The 18,735-nt window shown below is 37.9% G+C and overlaps 1 protein-coding gene across 1 annotated transcript in view; it reads left to right on the top strand.

Moving 5' to 3' along the window:
- The window catches only part of COL9A1 (collagen type IX alpha 1 chain), a 92,214-nt gene that overhangs the window by 61,850 nt on the left and 11,629 nt on the right, over positions 1–18,735 (top strand). Inside the window, exons 30-37 of the mRNA XM_004482920.3 lie at positions 4,368–4,421; positions 5,056–5,127; positions 5,646–5,681; positions 6,382–6,426; positions 7,835–7,867; positions 10,773–10,919; positions 11,148–11,202; positions 12,881–13,069. Of these exons, the coding sequence (XP_004482977.1) occupies positions 4,368–4,421; positions 5,056–5,127; positions 5,646–5,681; positions 6,382–6,426; positions 7,835–7,867; positions 10,773–10,919; positions 11,148–11,202; positions 12,881–13,069 (631 nt within the window). The remainder of the gene's footprint in view (positions 1–4,367; positions 4,422–5,055; positions 5,128–5,645; positions 5,682–6,381; positions 6,427–7,834; positions 7,868–10,772; positions 10,920–11,147; positions 11,203–12,880; positions 13,070–18,735) is intronic.

The following is an 18,735-nucleotide window of genomic DNA, read 5'->3' as shown; positions in this document are numbered from 1 at the left end:
TAAATTCAGTTTTGTAGATAAAGTTGCACATTCTCAACAATTCCTCACAAATTTGTTAAGTTTTTTCCCCCACAAATCTCAAAATCAAGAAGCCCGGTAGAAGGAATGAGGACGTCCCCCTAATGTCCTGCTGGTGGAGGAGGGCTAATTGGAACAGGCCTTTGAAATGAAGCGGTATCCTCCCTTTCCCCACCAGTTTTATGGTGCTTGCCCACACCACAGCAAGAACTACTGGGCTTTTCTGTTTCTCCAGTGAGTACATATGAGCTCCACTCTTCACCACAGGCGGTGCTTCAGGCCGTCATCACTCACACCAAGCTAGCGGCTCCTGTTCCAGAGGGCGAGTCGGCTCAGGCCTCTGATTTGGTCCTATCGCCAGGGGCTTCCCGTCCATTTTCCTCTTCCAGGGCTTTCACTGAGTGGAATGTGTTTGCTCTGCCCTCACAGTCCTGACTGGGGTGCGTGCCACACTGATCTACCCCAAGGTTTTTGAAGATTAGGTGCTCCTGTGAGAACAAAAGCCTGTCTCTTCTGTCTTATAGTTCCTGCGTCCTCCCGTCACCAATAGCTTCAACACATATGCCACGTTGCTGAAGGATCTACGCCGCTCCTCCCTTCTTCCCCCACAGCCTAGGCCCTGGAATGTTACCCCTGTCGATAATTTGCCAAGCATCTGTGATGGTTATGGTTTAGACAGATTTTTATCTTCCATGTGAAGAAATATTTAAACCTACACTAGAGAGAAATGCAAATTATATAATCTGTGAAATTGAACTGGTTTTTTAAAATAACTTTGTGATAAACTTAAAAAATTGTCACTGGAGTAGGATTGATATGACCTTCCAAAGTCAATATGAAAATGGGTTTGTGAAAGTAACAATCTATAGAAATCAGAATTGAACTCCCAGATTAATTAGCATCTATTTTTTTGGTCAGAAGAGATACTTAGTATGTACAGTATAGACTAAGTAAAGTATAGTGACTATAATTTACCACTTCTAAACTTAACAGGATACTAAGGATAATGATCATTTTCAGTTAGCATTGGTAATCATACAAATACAACAGCTAGTACAATCTAGAGCACAATGAAATACAATTCAACTTTTTTGGTAAAACAATTTTGGCAGTACAAGTATAATTAAATTGTCTGATATTTTCTCTGATCCTTGAGAAGTCTCATAGTTTCATTTTAAAAGGGAAACTATCAACATGAATTATTCATCTGTATGTATTTATTGGAAAGTTTTTTTTTTTTACAAAATAGCACCCAATAATTATTTATAAAGGGGGTGCCTCCTTAGTGACCCATGGTGTTGAAAATACCTAGGAAAATGAGGACTAAAGACTTTTTTTTTTCCTAAGCACAACTTAAGCTTTTAAAAAATTTAAAAAAAAATTTTTTTAACCCCTCCAGATGGCTCCTGTGTCTGTTTAGCTTGCTGCTTTTGCTTGTTTGTTTGCTCATGGCCTGCTTCTTTCTTCTCTTAAGAGGCACTAGAAGCTGAACCTGGGACCTCCCATGTGGAGGCAGGCACCCAACTGCTTGAGCCACATTCACTCCCTGCTCGGTTTCTGTTTTTTTCTTTTAACTGTCTGTCTGATTGTTGTTTGCTCACTGTCTTCCTTGTTGTTGTTATTTTTCTCATTGTCTGCTCATTGTTTTTTGATCCTTGTCTGCTCATTGCTTTTGCTAAATGTCTGTTCATTGTCTGTTCATTGTTTGCCTCTCTTCTTTAGGAGGCACTGGAGACCAAACCTGGGACCTCCCATGTGGGGTGCAGGTGCCCAACTGCCTGAGCCACATGCTCTCCCACAACTTAAGCTTTTAAAGAGACTTAGGAGATTTGAAAGGCAAAGAATCATTTAATTAATATTTGGTTAAAAAAATATAATTTGATTTCTTTAGTAATTACCTTAAATATGAATAATAACCAACACTTCTATAGTGTTTATACTATGAGCCAGCATTGCTTTAGTGCTTAACTTATTCAGTCACCACAAAAAGCTGTGAGGTAAGTGAGGTTTTTACCCCCATTTTATATGTGAGGACTCTGAGGCAGAGAAAGGTTAAGTTGCTTGTCTGGAGTTATCAGAGCCAGACTTCAGACCTGAGAGTGGGGCTCCAGCATCCATGTCCTCACCACCATCCTCCAATGTCCCTTCAGCTCAAGTTGTGGTTCTGGAGGCTGCCAAATCCTGACGGTACAAGACATATTCAGCAAATTTTAAATTTAGTATTTGTGGAACTTGCACGGTGAGCTCTTAAATGAAAGTTTAAGTAAATCCTGATCAATTATTTTACATAGTTGTTTTTAACCCTGGCTTCATTTCTCAATCACATTTGAAACTGGAAAAGACAAACAATTAAATGCAACAGTAGTCTGAACAGATTCCTGGGTCTTATCCCAGACCTGTGGAATCATACTTATGGGGGGTAGAATAAGGATAGGGAATGTTATAAATTTTCACAGGGTTTGTAAATACTAACTACTGGGCAGAATAGCCATTTCTTGAGCAGCCTTCCCTGTCCACATCTAAGAATATGGTTATCATCTTAGCTGTTGAAGCATAAGAGATTATCATTAATATAGCAGTTCTTCCAACACATTTGTAGTTAGCTGTGCCATGGTTAGTTACTCCCTGCAAAATGTGTTTAGTTCAATTATACTTGTAGAGATTATTTATATCTCGGTTACTCCTATTAATCTTTTTGGGTGAAATTCCAGCATGATCATTTTCAGTTAGTTAGCATTTGGTAATCATGCAAATACAACATATATAAAAGAATATGCATGTTTCTAGAATACATAAACTCAAAAGGGCGACCATTAGAAAATCTTGCATTTAGGATCTCAGTCATGATACAGTTCAGAAATTACTTGGGAATGTCAATAGAGTACAACCCTGAAGCAAATCTCTCTTGAAGTTTCAAGTGCCAGCTCAAATTGATGGGGTGGAATCCAATGGCTGCCAGAGTCTATCACAGTGGCTGGTTTTCATCCAAACTTAACATCCTTTCAACAGCCCATCCTCACAGGCACTGCCTCTGGATTCTAAGCTGCTTCCTTACTAGACAGTGCCCATGAGGTTTTAGGACCTATGCATAGCCCCAAACTCATACTAGACAGAATGTTTTAATAAAAATTGTTGAGAAGTCTTTAAGAGCATTTAGTTCTAAACACCTATAAGTCAGATGTCAAAATTATAAGTCAGAATTATAGCCCATAGCTAGAGATTTTTGTAATTTAGCAGAAATTGCTTACTTCCTTAGAGGAATTGAAAATTCAGAAGGTTTATGAATCTTGACATCTTGTTTGACTTAAAGATGAATGCATGGGTCAGAACAGAATAATGTTTTCAGAGTAAGTTATAAATATTAAACATTAATATGGAGTTGTCATATCATTTTAAAGAAGAACTAACTCAAAGGAACCCTTTCATTTTTAATATATACCTTCCACAGAATGTGATTATTTATCCAATAACCTCAGTGTTCAGCTTAGCTGAATATGATTTAGAAATAAAATAAGATTTTATCAGAATGCATAAAAACGTGTAAAATTTTCAGGGAAAGAAGTTGAAGACATTGTGTGTCTCAAAGGGTGTAGAGCCTCAAGTAAGAAATCAAAATTGTCCCCCAAATAAAATGAGTATTGCTTTTGGGATATATTCATTATAAATTGTAGTTTTCAAAGATTATTTAACCTTTTAAGAAAGTTTTAGAACATAAATGAATAGGACAAATCATTTTTTTAAATTTCAGAAACTTTATAAATTTCTACCATCTGTGTCTTAGTAAATTTGCCATAGTAATTTAAAGCAAACATCTCTTCTCTATGTCTCTTTTTTTACTCTTTTGGAGTTTAAGAGCATTTGCCAGATGTTGTTTTAAAATATGCTGTAGATCCCAAAGTTTACTCCATCTTCTGGGAACTGTGTAGAATTCAAAATTAATATACCTGACACCCCAAGACTATGTGATCTAAATGAAGGGGTAAAACATATGCATAAATAACCACAATACAAGTTAAATGTGATATAGATGCTGGAAATTACTGATTGCCATATTGTGTACATGTATGACTCCTACCCAACAGTCTGGAATAGATAACAAATGGATTTAGAACCTTTGCTGGAAGGTGAATGTAGAGGTTGCTGTAGTCATAATATAGAGACCATTATTTTATATAGTGGTCTCTGCCTTCACTCAAAGGATGGGTAGAATACTTTGATGGCTTATGTATTTAATTTATATATTTATTTAAACAGAAGCCTAAGTAGGGTGTTATTTTTCTTTAAATAGTAATTAAATGTTTGGAATTTTGGCAAAATATCCAGTTGACAATCATGTTTCGTTTTTAAAGGGCAGTCGAGGAGAAGTGGGCCCAGTAGGACCCCCAGGCCTACCAGGTAAACTGGTAAGTAATGTTTATTCTTAGCAGGTAATTTTCTTCCCACAAATTATTACCACAAAACCCAACAGATTTAAAAAGAAAATAAGCAAAGAGAGAAACAATTCGGAAAAGGTAAATTAATAAACTGTACTTGATTTCTACTGTTATGTGAATATATGAATATGTAAATGGGGAATTTAAAATTATGTCTAAGACACTCTCAAAGGATATTTTAATCGGTTTGCTTTGTAGCATACATTTTAAAACCGGGAGAGACACGGAGTGCTACGTCTGGCCTTTGGCTGTTCTTGGAATTAGAAAGAACTGTACGTGAATGCTGCCTTTTACCACTGGTGCCGTGCTTGTTTACACAGGAAGACAGCAGCACCACTGCAGGGGCTGGCCTGAAAGAGGCCACAGTTTTGAAGGAATGCGAGCCAGGGAACTGAGGACCTCAGGAGTGGGGTGGGCGTGGGGAGTGGGGCTCGCCTCTCTTCTCCTGACAGTGCTGGAGAGACACAGATGAGGGGAGCTGGGTTCAACCAGCCACATGGCATTTATTTTAGACAGAAGCCAATATAACCAAGGTTGTGTCTTGGCTTGTGTGCTTCAGTATTTCAGTGACAGTGACTCTGGGACTTTACGTTTGTTTTTTCAGGGATCTCTTGGTAGTCCTGGTCTCCCGGGCTTGCCTGGCCCTCCTGGACTTCCTGGAATGAAAGGTGACAGGGTAAGACATCGGGGACTCCAAAAGTTCCTTAATTGGAAGGGCAACTTCTACTATGTTGAGAAAAACCAAGTTTGCTTTTGGCCCATTGGAGTTTTCTAGAATTTAAAAAAGGTATTTTAAGTTACTGAGAGTTGAGATTAAGAAACAACCAAAAAAATCTATTAATATAATTATGTATCCCAAGAGGGAAAAAAAACCTGAGAAAAGTAAAAACTCCAGTTGTAACCATGCTTCCTACTTAGTTCTAAATTTACATTCCTATTGGTCAGATATTACATGTTTGTGATCAGAGAATACCCCGAGTTGCCAGAGATTCTTGGACAGTTGTAGAGCTTTTTCGTGCCTTATCTGCTTCTTGTTAGGAGGTGGGGCGTGTGGGAGCATTTCTTCTGTCACATTATTCATGGTCGTGCTTATCTATCAGCCCAATAAAGGGAATTCAGTCATTTGAAATTATATAGTTTTTTATCCTTTTAAAGCTCAAAAACTGAAAAGGTATTATATTTTATTCATTACAGGGTGTAGTTGGTGAATCTGGTCCAAAGGGTGAACAGGTAAGACCTATTATTTAACTAGAATGAAATAGAATATTTAATGTGCCTGCTTCACAAAGGGGGGGAGGGGATTGGCTGGTTTGTGGGTGTGGATAAAAAGATGGGACAAGTAGCTTTTCTCGCCCTGTTTCGTAGTGAGTGAAACCTAGTGTTTAGATTGGTCTGTAGCTTTATCTACTATTTTAATAAGCTAGAGCTGGTGATGGCTCAGCCTCTAGGACCAGGGCATTACCCTTTCTTTGGAAAGAGTAGCCTGGAGTCTCTGCTTCATCAGACTGGTTTACCCGTGGCTGATGTGCCTTCTGGAGCCATATCATAACTTTTTATGTCTGTTTATCAAGACCTTGGCAAAATAAACAGTGCTTACTGAATTAGACTCAGTCCTTTCTTTCCCTAGGTTCCTTTTTCTACTGTACAGGCCCTCTTCCAAGGATTGTATATATTAAAGTTGCTGGATATAGTCATTAATCATTAACTTCAGCTGAAACACAGCCTCACCTCTTGGTTTTTCTCTACGCTAATTTCTGATTTGGACTAGCTGCTGTCAGCTAGATTGGAAAGCCATTGAGAAAGTTTTGTATTTCTTCATGATTCTGGGATCACTGTGGGCACCTCTAAATGCTTATGGGTGTTGACTGGTTAAAACTGAAAGCCAGGGGACTAAGAATTTTAAAATGTGACATTTAATCTTAATTTTTAGGGTGTTTCTGGTGAAGAAGGTGAAGCAGGAGGAAGGGGAGAACTAGTAAGATGTTTTTTTTCTTGTTTATGATGGAGCCTTACTGATTTTGAACAGTATTAGAAACTGAGTTTTTTTTCCTTGTTTCTGACACTAAATGTTCACCTCACTGCCTTCTGTCTGGACTGAGATGTTTATTATGAAAGCTAACCAAAGACTCCCCAGGCTTGCAGCCAAAACCAAGTAAAGCAGAGGAGAACCTGTGCCCCGCCTCCCCTCCCCCCCCCATTAAAATTTACCTCTGGATCCAGCCTTAAATCTTTGGGGGAAAAACTGTTTCTTCATAGATGACACATTCCCTTGTGGCTTTTCACCTGGACAGTCAATATTGATTTCCATATGACTGCAGAAGTCCATAAATCGTTTTTATCATGGAAACAAAATCAAAGTTTTATTATCATTAGAAAGCTATGAAGCACAGATCTGACTGAGGGTCTACTCACTAGTCTAAAAGCTCCAAAGTAGTAACTTCTCCTGAAGATGCCTCTTCTAAATCTCCAGGAAGGCAATACGAACAAGAACAGGTTATCTTTACTGCTAGAAATGCAAGGTCTGCTGGCTCAGCGTTACAGTTTTGACACAATCTAACATTTCCTAATGTGGAAATTTATGCTTTGGTTCTTTGGGGTAGGGTAATAGATTTCTCATAGAATGAGTTTTAGAGAACTTTTAGTGTAGGGGAAAAAAATCAGGGAATGTTGTTTTATTTGAATTTTCAGGATTTAGAGATAATATAAATGTCATAGTTATATTAGGCAATGCTTCTCAACTATTATGTAAATTAGAAAGAGGATTATTTCAATTTTATTTTCTTTTGAAGTTGTTCATTTTATTAACTACGAGAATGTTTTAAATAATTTTGTTTTGTATTGGAGTTGAAGTGATGCACTCACACTTCAGCTGAATTCTTATCTAGAATTAGTGGTGGGAGATTTTCGAGATTCTTCACTTAAGGCACAAGAGCATGCATTTTTGTTTTGGTAAACTTTTTAAATGAATTTTAAAATATTGTTTGAGTTTCAGATATTAAGTAATCAACTTTTAAATGCCTATTATGTTTTATAGCAGAATGCTATTTTGCTATCTTATAACTTAAACATTTAATTTTAATTCTCCATACCTAGCATTTTACAGTGGGAAGGAGCCTTGAAGAGCTCTGATTCAATCCTGTTATTTGACAGATAAGTTAGCCAAAGACTGGGAGGTTACATAGGTCACCCAGGGTCATAGAGCTTAAGAGCGGAACTGGACTAGAATCTAAATTTTGAGTCCAAAGTTCTTTCTGCAACTACAGCGTTAACCTTTTCATGGTTTTCTATAGATTTCAGCAGCACAATGACTTTTACAATGTTTTTAGGAAACTATACCAAATATAAATACATTATTCTAATACAATTTTGTTTTATTGATTTAGGGAGATTTAGGATTACCTGGCTCAAAGGGATCTGTAAGTATAATGAACAGAACAGAAATGGCATAAAAAATAGAAATATCAATAAAGCTGTAGAAAACGCAGTGCTCTGCTTTATGAAATCATTCTATAAAATTCAATTCTTAAAGGACTTACCTTCGAGGAAATGGATTTCTAAATTTATTCTTTGGGGATTGGTTTAATCCATTAGAAGAAAATTTACAATTCTGTAAATGTTTAAAGCCTTTTGAACGAACCATGCTAAAGGAAAAAAATTTTTCGTATTATAAATGGCTCAATTAGTATTGCATGTGATACTCTAAATTTCCTCTCCATTTGGGTCATTTTTAAAGAATTGACTTGTGCTTTGTGGTGATGAGAGTATAATTGAATTTCCTTGGCATTTATACCATTGCAAAATATTTCAGTAATTTTCTTAATCTCTCATGTGTCCTAGCTGGGGAAGTAAGATAGAAGCACACTGCAAAAGGAAAATAGGATAGAGAATTATAAAAACTAGAAAGTGATCACCTTATGTAATTCATTTTACAAAAACTAAACTGATATCTTTAGAGATTAGATTTATTCAGAATTGGAGAACCAATTAGAAGCAAAGTTGGGATGATTTGTGAATTTGAAAGAAATGCACATCTAATAAAATAAGAAACTTCCAATAGTATAGGGAGAAAAGATGACATTCAGATCTCAATCTCAATTTCTACCACCACCAACTTCCCATAAATCACCAAGTCCTTCCTACTTCTTCAATCTTCTCCACTCCTCTCTGTCCCTGCCAATCTCTTATCCTCACACCAGCTAGGTAAAATCCACTATTGTTCATTACCCTTCTGCTTAAAACTCTCCAAGAATCAAGTTTTATAGAGTAAAATCAGACATGGAGCAAGGTTTGCAAAGCCTTTGATGAAGTGGTCTCTGCTTTGGGAATCTCATTTCCTACATTTCTGGAACACCATCCATTTTGCAGTTCTCCTGGCCTGGAATAAGCTTCCTCTCTACCTAGAGTGGTGATGTCCTCTGCTTAGCATTCAGATCCATCCTCAGCCCCACCTCCTCCAGAAAGACCCACACAGGCCAGGTTACCTGCCCCTTCTTGGGCTCTCTGCACACCACTGACAAGGAAATGGTTACATTGGGTTAATTTATCTGATTACACACAACTGCTAAACACCATCTAGAAATACTCAGTAATGTTCAATGGCAAGAGTTCAAGCTATAAAAGAAAAAATAAAGAACAATACAGTGGTCTAAAATAAGTTAATTTCATTTGAATTTAGATATAATCCTAGGGATTAACTCTTGATTCATTACCTCCCTCCCTCCTTCCATTTTCTTGACAATACCCAGATAATAGTGATGAAAATGAAGTGCACTATCCCACAATCAGGGTAATTGTTACTTTCAGAGAGACTCTCACTTTCCTCATTGATTACAGCTTAGACAAACTTGAGAAGTAGAGATGTCTGTATGTTGTTCTCTACTTCAGGACCCCACTCCTCAACTGAAGAATTCTTGCCCCAAACCTAGGCCCCATGTTGGCCTCTGACCCCTTCATCAAAAATTTCCTGTCCCTTGTTCTAGAAATACTTCAGACATTGCCGGCAAGATAATACATTCTAATTTGGTCTCTTCTATTTTCTGCTAGTTCTTTAGTGCATATTTGAATTCATTTTGGCTTCTCTTCTGGATTGTGTTAGAAATTGCTATTATCTTACAGGCCCCTGAGAATTCTACAGGCTTTCATAGAATATCCTTAGCTCTTTTCTGTTGACACTGTCTTTCAGGAAGTCTCTCAAGCTATAATATCTCAATAGAAGCAATTTTAGCAGGTTGACATATAAATATTTTTCATAAAGGAAGACTGGAAAAATAAGCATATGTGCTAAGCTTTTATTAGATATGTAGAGTGAAAGCATTGCTTTATCAACTGCTTTAGCTTAAAACATTTGAATGTTACAAAGAGCTCTTTCTAGATAAATGTCGCATATAAAAAATAAACAGGATAAGTTACGCTATGAGTATTCATATCATGAGCACTAGCATTCCCTTGTTGCCTCCTATCTTTTATCTTCTCATTCTTATTCTATAAACAATGGTGCATTATAACTACTTCTGCCACAAATACCACCAGAGGTAGTTTAACAGAAAGTGAACCAATTTAGTCTTTTTTAACAGTTTAGTTTAGGATTTTATTAAATGCTTTTAGTGGTCTGTTTTCAGGGGAAAAAAAAAAAGTCTATCCTTTATATAATTTTGTCCTAAGAAAGCAGTGGTTTGTTTTTGACTTCTTTCATTTTTGGATTTTTAATTTCTTCAGTACTTACATAAATTGTAAACTTACTTTTTGACATTAATTTTAAATGCAGTATTTTAAATGTGATATTTTAAATGTATTGATTTATTTTATAATTCCCAGATATATCTGGCATCTTCATGTTCTGCAGAGAATGTTATAAAGGCCAATACTTACTTTTTTGAAAATATAGTTATTTTATGCTTACCATTTTGGTGATATATGAAGTAATATATCTTCTGTGAACTCAGGGACCTTTTCATGGTCAGAAAAAGTTAACAAGCCTTATTAAAAACAAACTTGTTAGGAAGTGACTTAAGGTATAAAGAATGTGCTTTAAAAATATATATTATTTCCAATTAACATTTTGAGAGAAGAACTATATGAAAAAAAGAAAGACTTTTAAAATTTTATGTGAACTAGAAATCTAAGACTGGTAGGTTGTTGTGTGGCCTCATGTGTCTGCCTTGTGAAGATCTGAGGATTTGTCACCTATTAATGGACATCTTTTGAGAGTTAGATAGAATGTAGGAAACCCCATCTGAAATTTTGTTTAAATGCTTGTACTACTATTAAGAAGATGCATGACTTGTGTTTAGCCCTCGTTTTTAGTGGACCCTTTCATTCTAGGTGGGTAACCCTGGGGAGCCTGGTTTGAGAGGGCCTGAAGGAAGTCGGGGGCTCTCCGGAGAGGAGGGACCAAGAGGACCTCCTGGACCGCGAGGCATGCAGGGCCAACAGGGTGCCACCGGCCTGCCTGGCATCCAGGGACCGGCGGTGAGTGGTGGGCAGTCCCCAAGGTTTCCCTTTGGAGACTCCATCACACAGCACAGAGGAGGGGGCAGCGGGGCAGGCCTAGACGTCAGGCCTCAGCAGCGTGGGCCAGACCCCTTGTGTAAATCCAGGCCCCTGGTTCCTTGCAGAGTCTGTCAGGTGACAATTTAACAATGTGCTCTTTATATAAAGCTTCCCTGTATATACTGCCTTTTCTCTTTTCTGTCCCAGGGTAGAGCACCGACAGATCAGCACATTAAACAGGTTTGCATGAGAGTCATGCAAGGTAAATAAATCACAATGGTTTGACTTTCGTATACTTTAAAGGTGGGTGATTTTGAGTAACAGTAATGTCACTTCTGTTTTATCCAATGTGTTGCAATTCATAATAGCTTATAGCCTCAGAGGAAAAAATTAAATTTCTGGATTTGCCTGTGTATTTTATTTTGCTTTTTTCTTTTTTGTCAAAGGGCTTAATTTGCAAGAAAAAATACGCTTTTTTTTCCATGTCGGATAGCTAATTTTTTGAAACACAAATTCCCAAGTTTTTTGCTTCCTTCAGATCTTACCACTTAGTGTAGACCTAGCACTGACCAGCTCCTCTGTGCAGGCTACATGAGAAGTAAATCATAGATGCCCTGTCCAGAACAAGCGTAAGGACAGCATCTCCTCTCATGTGCCACACAGGTCATGTGCCACACAAGTAGAAGATAGTAACTATCTTTTTTCCGAAATGGTGGCATTTCACTTTTGTTAACCTTTATCTAAACTTATATGTAGTTATGATAATGGTTATTTATCATGGCTGTTTTGGGAACTGATCTATTCCTAAAACCACAGAGAAGTGAAGATGTGCAAAAATACCCTGTAAGCGAGGAGACTCTGTAACACTGGGGCCTTCTAATAAATAATCATCTTATTCTGTCATAAAGAAATATTCTTCTCTTGTATATTAACTAAACAGTCTGTTTTGTTCAGTAGACTGGTAGAGTTTTCCGGAAGCAAAGGGGAATCGTTGCCATCTTTACATTTGAAAATCAATATATATTTACTCATTGCTGACATTTTCTCTTGAAAGACTATTTCAGGTTTAAACATTACATATCTTGAAAATTATGATTTTATGCTCAGTTCAATAGGGCAAATCTGGAATACTCTCACTTAAACAATTCTAAAATGTTGCTTAGAATTTGTTTCCAAATCATATTCTCTTCCAAATCCTAAGGATTTAAAAATATTATAGTAGAAAATGTCCCCTGGAGTATTTTAATGGGGAAATTGTCTTGTCATTATTTTAGTGGATGATCCTTAATTTATTTAATGATTCTTGAAAAATTTCACACAGTTATTAATTTTTAAGACAGACTGTGACAACTCCCAAGAGACAGGTTATTCTTAACGTGTGTTATCTGTTCCAAGCATGAGAAAACTTTTGAGAGGAAAAATTTATAAGAAGACATGAATTCTCAGGATATTTCAGGTTACTAAAGACCTTCAAACTAGAAATGTGAGGTTAAGGTCTCCAGTGGTGTCTAATTCTAGCCCTGGATAATGCCTGGGCCTTTAAAGCTTCTGGACGTCCACTTCTACCTATGCTAAGAAACTCATCTTTCCTCCCACCCTGGGTTTTCTGGATAACCAGCCAAGAGCCAGGTGACACACTCATCCTTTCAGAACATCACTCACCCCAAGGCCCTGCAGTTTAAGTTTTTTTGAATATCCTCCCTGCTGTTTGTCTCAAAATAGCCATACCAAATATATCCAGGCAGTGCTGAATGAAACAGCATCAGTGGAGCTTCCTGGCAGGAATCCATGGAAAAATTATCCAACCTTATTCATTTCTCACCACCAGTGTTGAAGCTCTGGTGACACATGTAGAAAAAAGGCCCTTGAAATGCCTGTCTTCGTCTGCATCACTTTCGTGTGTCTGACTTTTCTGGGTTGTTCTGTTTATTATATTTTAGAGCATCTGGCTGAGATGGCTGCTAGTCTCAGGCGTCCTGACTCAGGGGCCTCTGGCCTCCCTGGCAGGCCAGGACCCCCTGGGCCCCCTGGGGCTCCAGGAGAGAATGGCTTCCCAGGCCAGATGGGACTTCGTGGCCTCCCAGGCATTAAAGGGCCCCCTGGTGCTCTTGGTCTGAGGGGACCTAAAGGTAAGCCATTTCACTCAGGTGGAGTCAAAGAACATGCCCTGCCTGTTTTCAGATGTAGAATCTATTTCAAAGCTCAAGGAATTCATCTCTTACCAAGCCCAGAATATTCTGTGAGATAAAGAGATGCATTATTCTCCTTTACAATGATGATGATGACGATTAGAAAATGTTTATATGATATTCCTTGACCCTGTTGTAGCACATGTTGACCAAATACTTGAATTAAGGAGACCTGACTTTTTCTTTTAGATCTATTTTTATTTATTGCCCCCTTGTCTGCTCTCTGTGTCCATTCGCTGTGTGTTCTTCTTCTGTGTCTGCTTGCATTCTCGGTGGCACCAGGAATCTGTGTCTCTTTTTGTTCCATCATCTTGCTGCGTCAGCTCTCTGTGTGTGCAGTGCCACCCTGGACAGGCTGTGCTTTTTCCCCAGAGCAGCACAATGCGGGGCACACTTCTTGCGTGCGGGGCTCCCCTACACAGGGAGACACCCCTGCATGGCCCGGCACTCTTTGCGCATGGGCCAGCTCAACACATGGGCCAAGAGGCCCTGGGTTTGTACCCTGAACCTCCCATATGGTAGGTGGATGCTCTATCAGTTGAGCCATGTCAGCTTCCCTGCCCTGACTTTTAGTACCATTCTTTCTCAATTATACCCTGCCTTAATCATATTTCAAAATAAACTTTATAGGATCTGGTAAAGCATCATCCAGGTATATTTTGAGATCCTAACACCATTGTAGAGATCTTCTAAGAGGGCAACTGTCCTTAGAATGTATGGGCATAAGAAAAACTATACCATAAGTTAATTTGAATATTTAGTTTTTTTTTTTTTTTAAAGATTTATTTTTATTTATTTAATTCCCCTCCCCACCCCCGGTTGTCTGTTTTCTGTGTCTTTTTGCTGCGTCTTGTTTCTTTGTCCGCTTCTGTTGTCTTCAGCGGCACGGGAAGTGTGGGCGGCGCCATTCCTCAGCAGGCTGCTCCCTCCTTCGCGCTGGGCGGCTCTCCTTATGGGTGCACTCCTTGCGTGTGGGGCTCCCCTACGCGGGGGACACCCCTGTGTAGCAGGGCACTCCTTGCGCGCATCAGCACTGCGCATGGGCCAGCTCCACCCGGGTCAAGGAGGCCCGGGGCTTGAACCGCCGGCCTCCCATGTGGTAGACGGACGCCCTAACCACTGGGCCAAAGTCCGTTTCTCAGAATATTTAGTTTTGATGGAATATTTTTTCAGCTTTGAAGTACATATGTGGCAGTTTATTGCTTAGCCTTTTACTTAAAGCAGAGTTAAGCCTTTGTAGCCAATATTTTGCACAAAATAGGGTTGTAAGTGTGTTAGGTTTTCAGTAGGTCTAGCAGAAGGACTGGCTGCTACAGATGGTCATTTGCTAGTTGAGTTTGCCAGGTAAGTAAGTAAGCTTGGTATATGTGTGCCCTGGATGATATAGATGAGAGAGAGAACTAAATAAAATGAGGAGTTTCTATACCCTGATGAGTGACAGCTCTCTGAGGGAACTTCTGAAAGATATGCATCAAAAACAAGAGAAAGGCTTTTCTTTTTTTCCTGTGGTGCTCTGGTTAAGGATAAATATTATGGTGTAAATGGTCAGAGGGCAAGCAAGCTGCCTTTTTGGCTCTATAATGAATTGCTGATTCAGTTGGCTAACTGCACTTGTCAGCTGGAACAATTTAGCTAATTACAATTGATTTTTGTGTGAGGGGCATGTGCAGAGCTGCATGTCAAAAAATGAGTCCTAATTGGGACCTCTTGTGAGCCTGGCACAATTTCAAAGCTCTCAAACACTGACAAAATCAAATATATAGAGAGCTGAGAGTAAGAGTTCATCATAAAGAGAGCTGGACACTTGTTCTGAAAGAGACATTCATCTTTGTCCTGTTTTTAGCCCTGGTTCAGTTGCTATCTCTTTGGCTAGACCCATTTCACTCTGTAAACCATTTCTAAGAAAACCCTACTGCCTGATGGATAGTTACCTGGGTTGGATCTGTTCAGTTCAGAACAGTAGTTCTGAAGGAGTGGGCTGTGGAGCATCATCATCAACAGGGAACTGTTGGAACACCCCAGACCTACTAATTAGAAACTTTGGGAGTAGGGCCAGCAGGCTGTGTTTTAACAAGCCCTCCAGGGACTCTGATGCAGGCAGATGCTCTGGTTTTGAGCAGTCACCCATTTTCCTAGTGAGAGGGAACAACTTTGAGGGTCTGTAGGAAACACAGTCCTATTTCCTTCGGCCAAAAGGAAGTCCTCCTATTTGGGGTAGAGCCTACCTTTTGAGTTAGTAACAAAATTCTCTTAAAGTCTTATTTCTTTCCTGTAAGAAATGAAAATGTCTCTGTTATTTGCTATTGTAGAAGAGTCTAAGGCTGAGCCTTGGGATCACCTGGGGAGCTTTTATAAATACCTATGTCTGGGTCCCCTTCCCAGTGGTTCTGATGGGTTGCAGGAGTTTAAAGTATCCCCCAGGTGATTTTAATGTTTAGCCAGGGTTGAGAGCCATTGGAAAGGAAAGGTAAGGTACTGAGGAGCTTTCTGGGACGCTGTTAGTAGCATTGCATTGTGGCTAGGTTGGGCTGGGCTGGGCTGGCCTTAATAAATGAATCTTAATTTGAAGGGAAGAAAAGTGTATTTCTGTATTTGGAACCTGAGAAACGACTCTAACACTAAGTTAATTTGTCAAGCACAGCAGAGTCAAGTAAGGGATTTCCCTCTAGTTTTTCTCCAATATTTATGACATAGTCTGTGCTCTAGGAATGATAAAATTTTTTTGTTTTTGTTTTTTTTTTCTCAAAGATGTTCTCTCCTTACTCTCTCTGTTCCTTTCTCTTTATTAGATTCCTTTAAAGCAGCATCTTCTCTCAGTTTTATTTCTTAGAGTCAGGAGTGGGGTTAGGGAAGTAGAGAATCAGATTTTCTTTATCCATCAAAGCTGTCACATGTTTGGAAATGTATAATTCTAAGGTAATTGGACTTGACCTTTCTTGTCCCACCACATACATAAACAGTAATACTTCAGAGAAAATTATAGTTTTCTAATAATTTATTCTATTTCTATTAGAATAAATTCTAATTTCCAATTGTTTGCAGTTCGATTTTTTTTCTGAGAATACTCAACAATTTGAAACAAACTTTCAGCCAGTTAAAGAAGGGATGCTTTTCAGTGTTTGCATGTTGTCATTTTTATTCTGTGCCTAGTATAGAAGGGATGGAATTAATCTTGCTGTGTCATATACTCTCTCTCAAAGTCCCTATCCAGAGAGATTGCTGTATGAATAACAAACAAATAGGTCTATTAATATTTTGAACATTTCAGACTGTGTCTTAACCATAGTTTTTCTTCTTAAAAATTACCCTGGAAAATACATTGGAACATCTTCAGCAGAAGGTAGTAGAAATGTCTAAATCGTATCAAAGCTTAAATCGTATTTTCAAATTAAAAAAAAAAAAGTACATTTTGCTTGTATACTCAAACAGAAACATCAGAGATATCTTTTAACTGGATTTATAGTGTTACATTAGTCTTTCATGTCATAAATACTGTTTTTAAGCATTCACGATTTGGATTGATTTTTAAGTCCCTTGAGTAGGGTTGCATATTTTTAAGCTATTTTGATGTGATTCAAACAGAAGTGTCAATATGAAAATGAATAATTGAGAAAATACAAACTTCATAACTGGAACGAATAGCTTTTTCATTATTAATCTGCTCACACAGAGATGGAGCATCAATGAGAGTTTGCAAATAAATGAAATAAATGGCATCTATGGAACAATGAGAATTTCTTTAGTTTTAGCCACTCTGTTCATAATGACCTGTTTTTCAAACTGCTTATTTTCCTCCATACTTATGTAAAGCTTATTTTACAAGCTCTTTATTTTTTTGATGCATTAGGCCAAGAAAAGTTGACCTTTAGTTACCTGAGACTGTTTTTGTGCATCTCAAAAGAAGACATGACCAGGGTTTGAAGAAGTCGATTAACCCTGGTGATGAGCGGCACCTGGCTGCACACATGGTCCACTGTGGACCCATGGTTTTCACAGGGTGGCTCTGTCTAGGAGCCCATCAAAATTTGTTTCTCTATAACGTAAGGCAGCTGATAACGTAAGGCAGCATCACAGCAACTAAGATGGTGATGTCTTATTTACTGCAAGTGACCTCGTGCTGGAAGGTGTAAATAAGTTTAGCTTTCACTACCAGTGTGAAAGTTACATTTTAATTTGTAATCTCCATTTCATATCTTCAGAAAATGCAGTGGATTTAGAGATTCACTTCTCATTGCAAGCCTCTGGAATTACAGTGATTTGGCATTTAAGTTGCTAAGATAACATGACTGCTTAAGCTGTTAGTTTATAAAATGATCATTGTCATGTCTCCCTAATATTAATAGAGCGAGGCCATATTGATGATGGGTGTAAAAGGAGTATAGGTTAAGTGAATACGAATTCAACCTGAGCTATATATATCCATGCATGCAATTCATATTAATTTAACTTGTTTTGAAAATGTAGTTGATTCATCATGAAAACGCTCACACAAGGACATTCACAGCTCAAATCAAAGTATGGAGACTATTTAAACATTCATTTCACAATTACAGATTTTTGACTACTTGACTAATAGGCAGATGGTTGTATACATATTCTTCCTGTTTTTGTTGTGTACATGGATTTGTTTTTAAAATTTTAACAGACATGACTCAATATTGAATGAGATTTGTCTGATACAGATGTTTGGAAAAAATGATTATGTATACAATTTGTTGCAAAATGGCATTGCATCTTTTAAAAGCACAGTAAATTAATAATATACTACTATGCTAATGGACAGCGGAGTAACACCTTCTACTAAAGTCAGTAGAAGTCGTTTATGACCAGTTAGCTAAGGCATTAGGGCACTATATTAATGAGGCCAGGTTTCTGGGTTTGGTCTCTGCAGGAGCCAGCTTAATAATATGGATTTGTTCTTTGGCTGCATATCTCCAAATTCAGTCAACTGTCTTGCACGTGTCTTGCAAATGCATATTGTTGGTGACAATCCAAAGAATCTTTTCTATAAATAATAAATCAGGAGTAAGATTTTGGAACTTGTGACAGCACATGTTAAACTTTTAAAATGCATTAATTTATTTTTGGTAATGCTGAATTTACATTGTCCAAAAAAGTTCTTAATATACAAAAAGGAATTTAATCAAGAGTTTCTCTCTGACCTCTGTTCCTATCTGCTCAGTTTCCTTTCCCCTTCCAGTAGGTAATCACTATTATTAGTTCTTTACATGTTCTTAGAGGGGATTATATACAAATCATATTGTCCTCTAAGCAAGTTATCTGGACCTTTCTTTTTTCACTTACCATTAAGTCGATTTAACCTTTTAATGGACATTTAGATTGTTTCCAATCTTTCGTTATTACAAGTCTGTAGTGAATGACATTGTACATATTTCACTTTGGTACAGAAGATGAACATACTCTATTTCTAGAATAAATTTCTAGAAATGGAATTGCTGGGTAAAATGGTACTTCCATTTGAAATTTTGGTAGATATTGCAAATTACTCTCCGAGGAGATTGTACAATTTACAATCCCATCAGCAGTGTTCAAGAGTGTATTTCTCTACACACTTGCCAACATATATTTAATTGAAGTTTGGAATT

Source organism: Dasypus novemcinctus, chromosome 11 (genome assembly GCF_030445035.2).
Source record: "Dasypus novemcinctus isolate mDasNov1 chromosome 11, mDasNov1.1.hap2, whole genome shotgun sequence".
In the NCBI taxonomy this organism is placed as follows: Eukaryota; Metazoa; Chordata; class Mammalia; order Cingulata; family Dasypodidae; genus Dasypus; species Dasypus novemcinctus.
The sequence above is the reverse complement of the archived record's forward strand: the minus strand, read 5'-3'. Positions and strand labels throughout refer to the sequence as shown.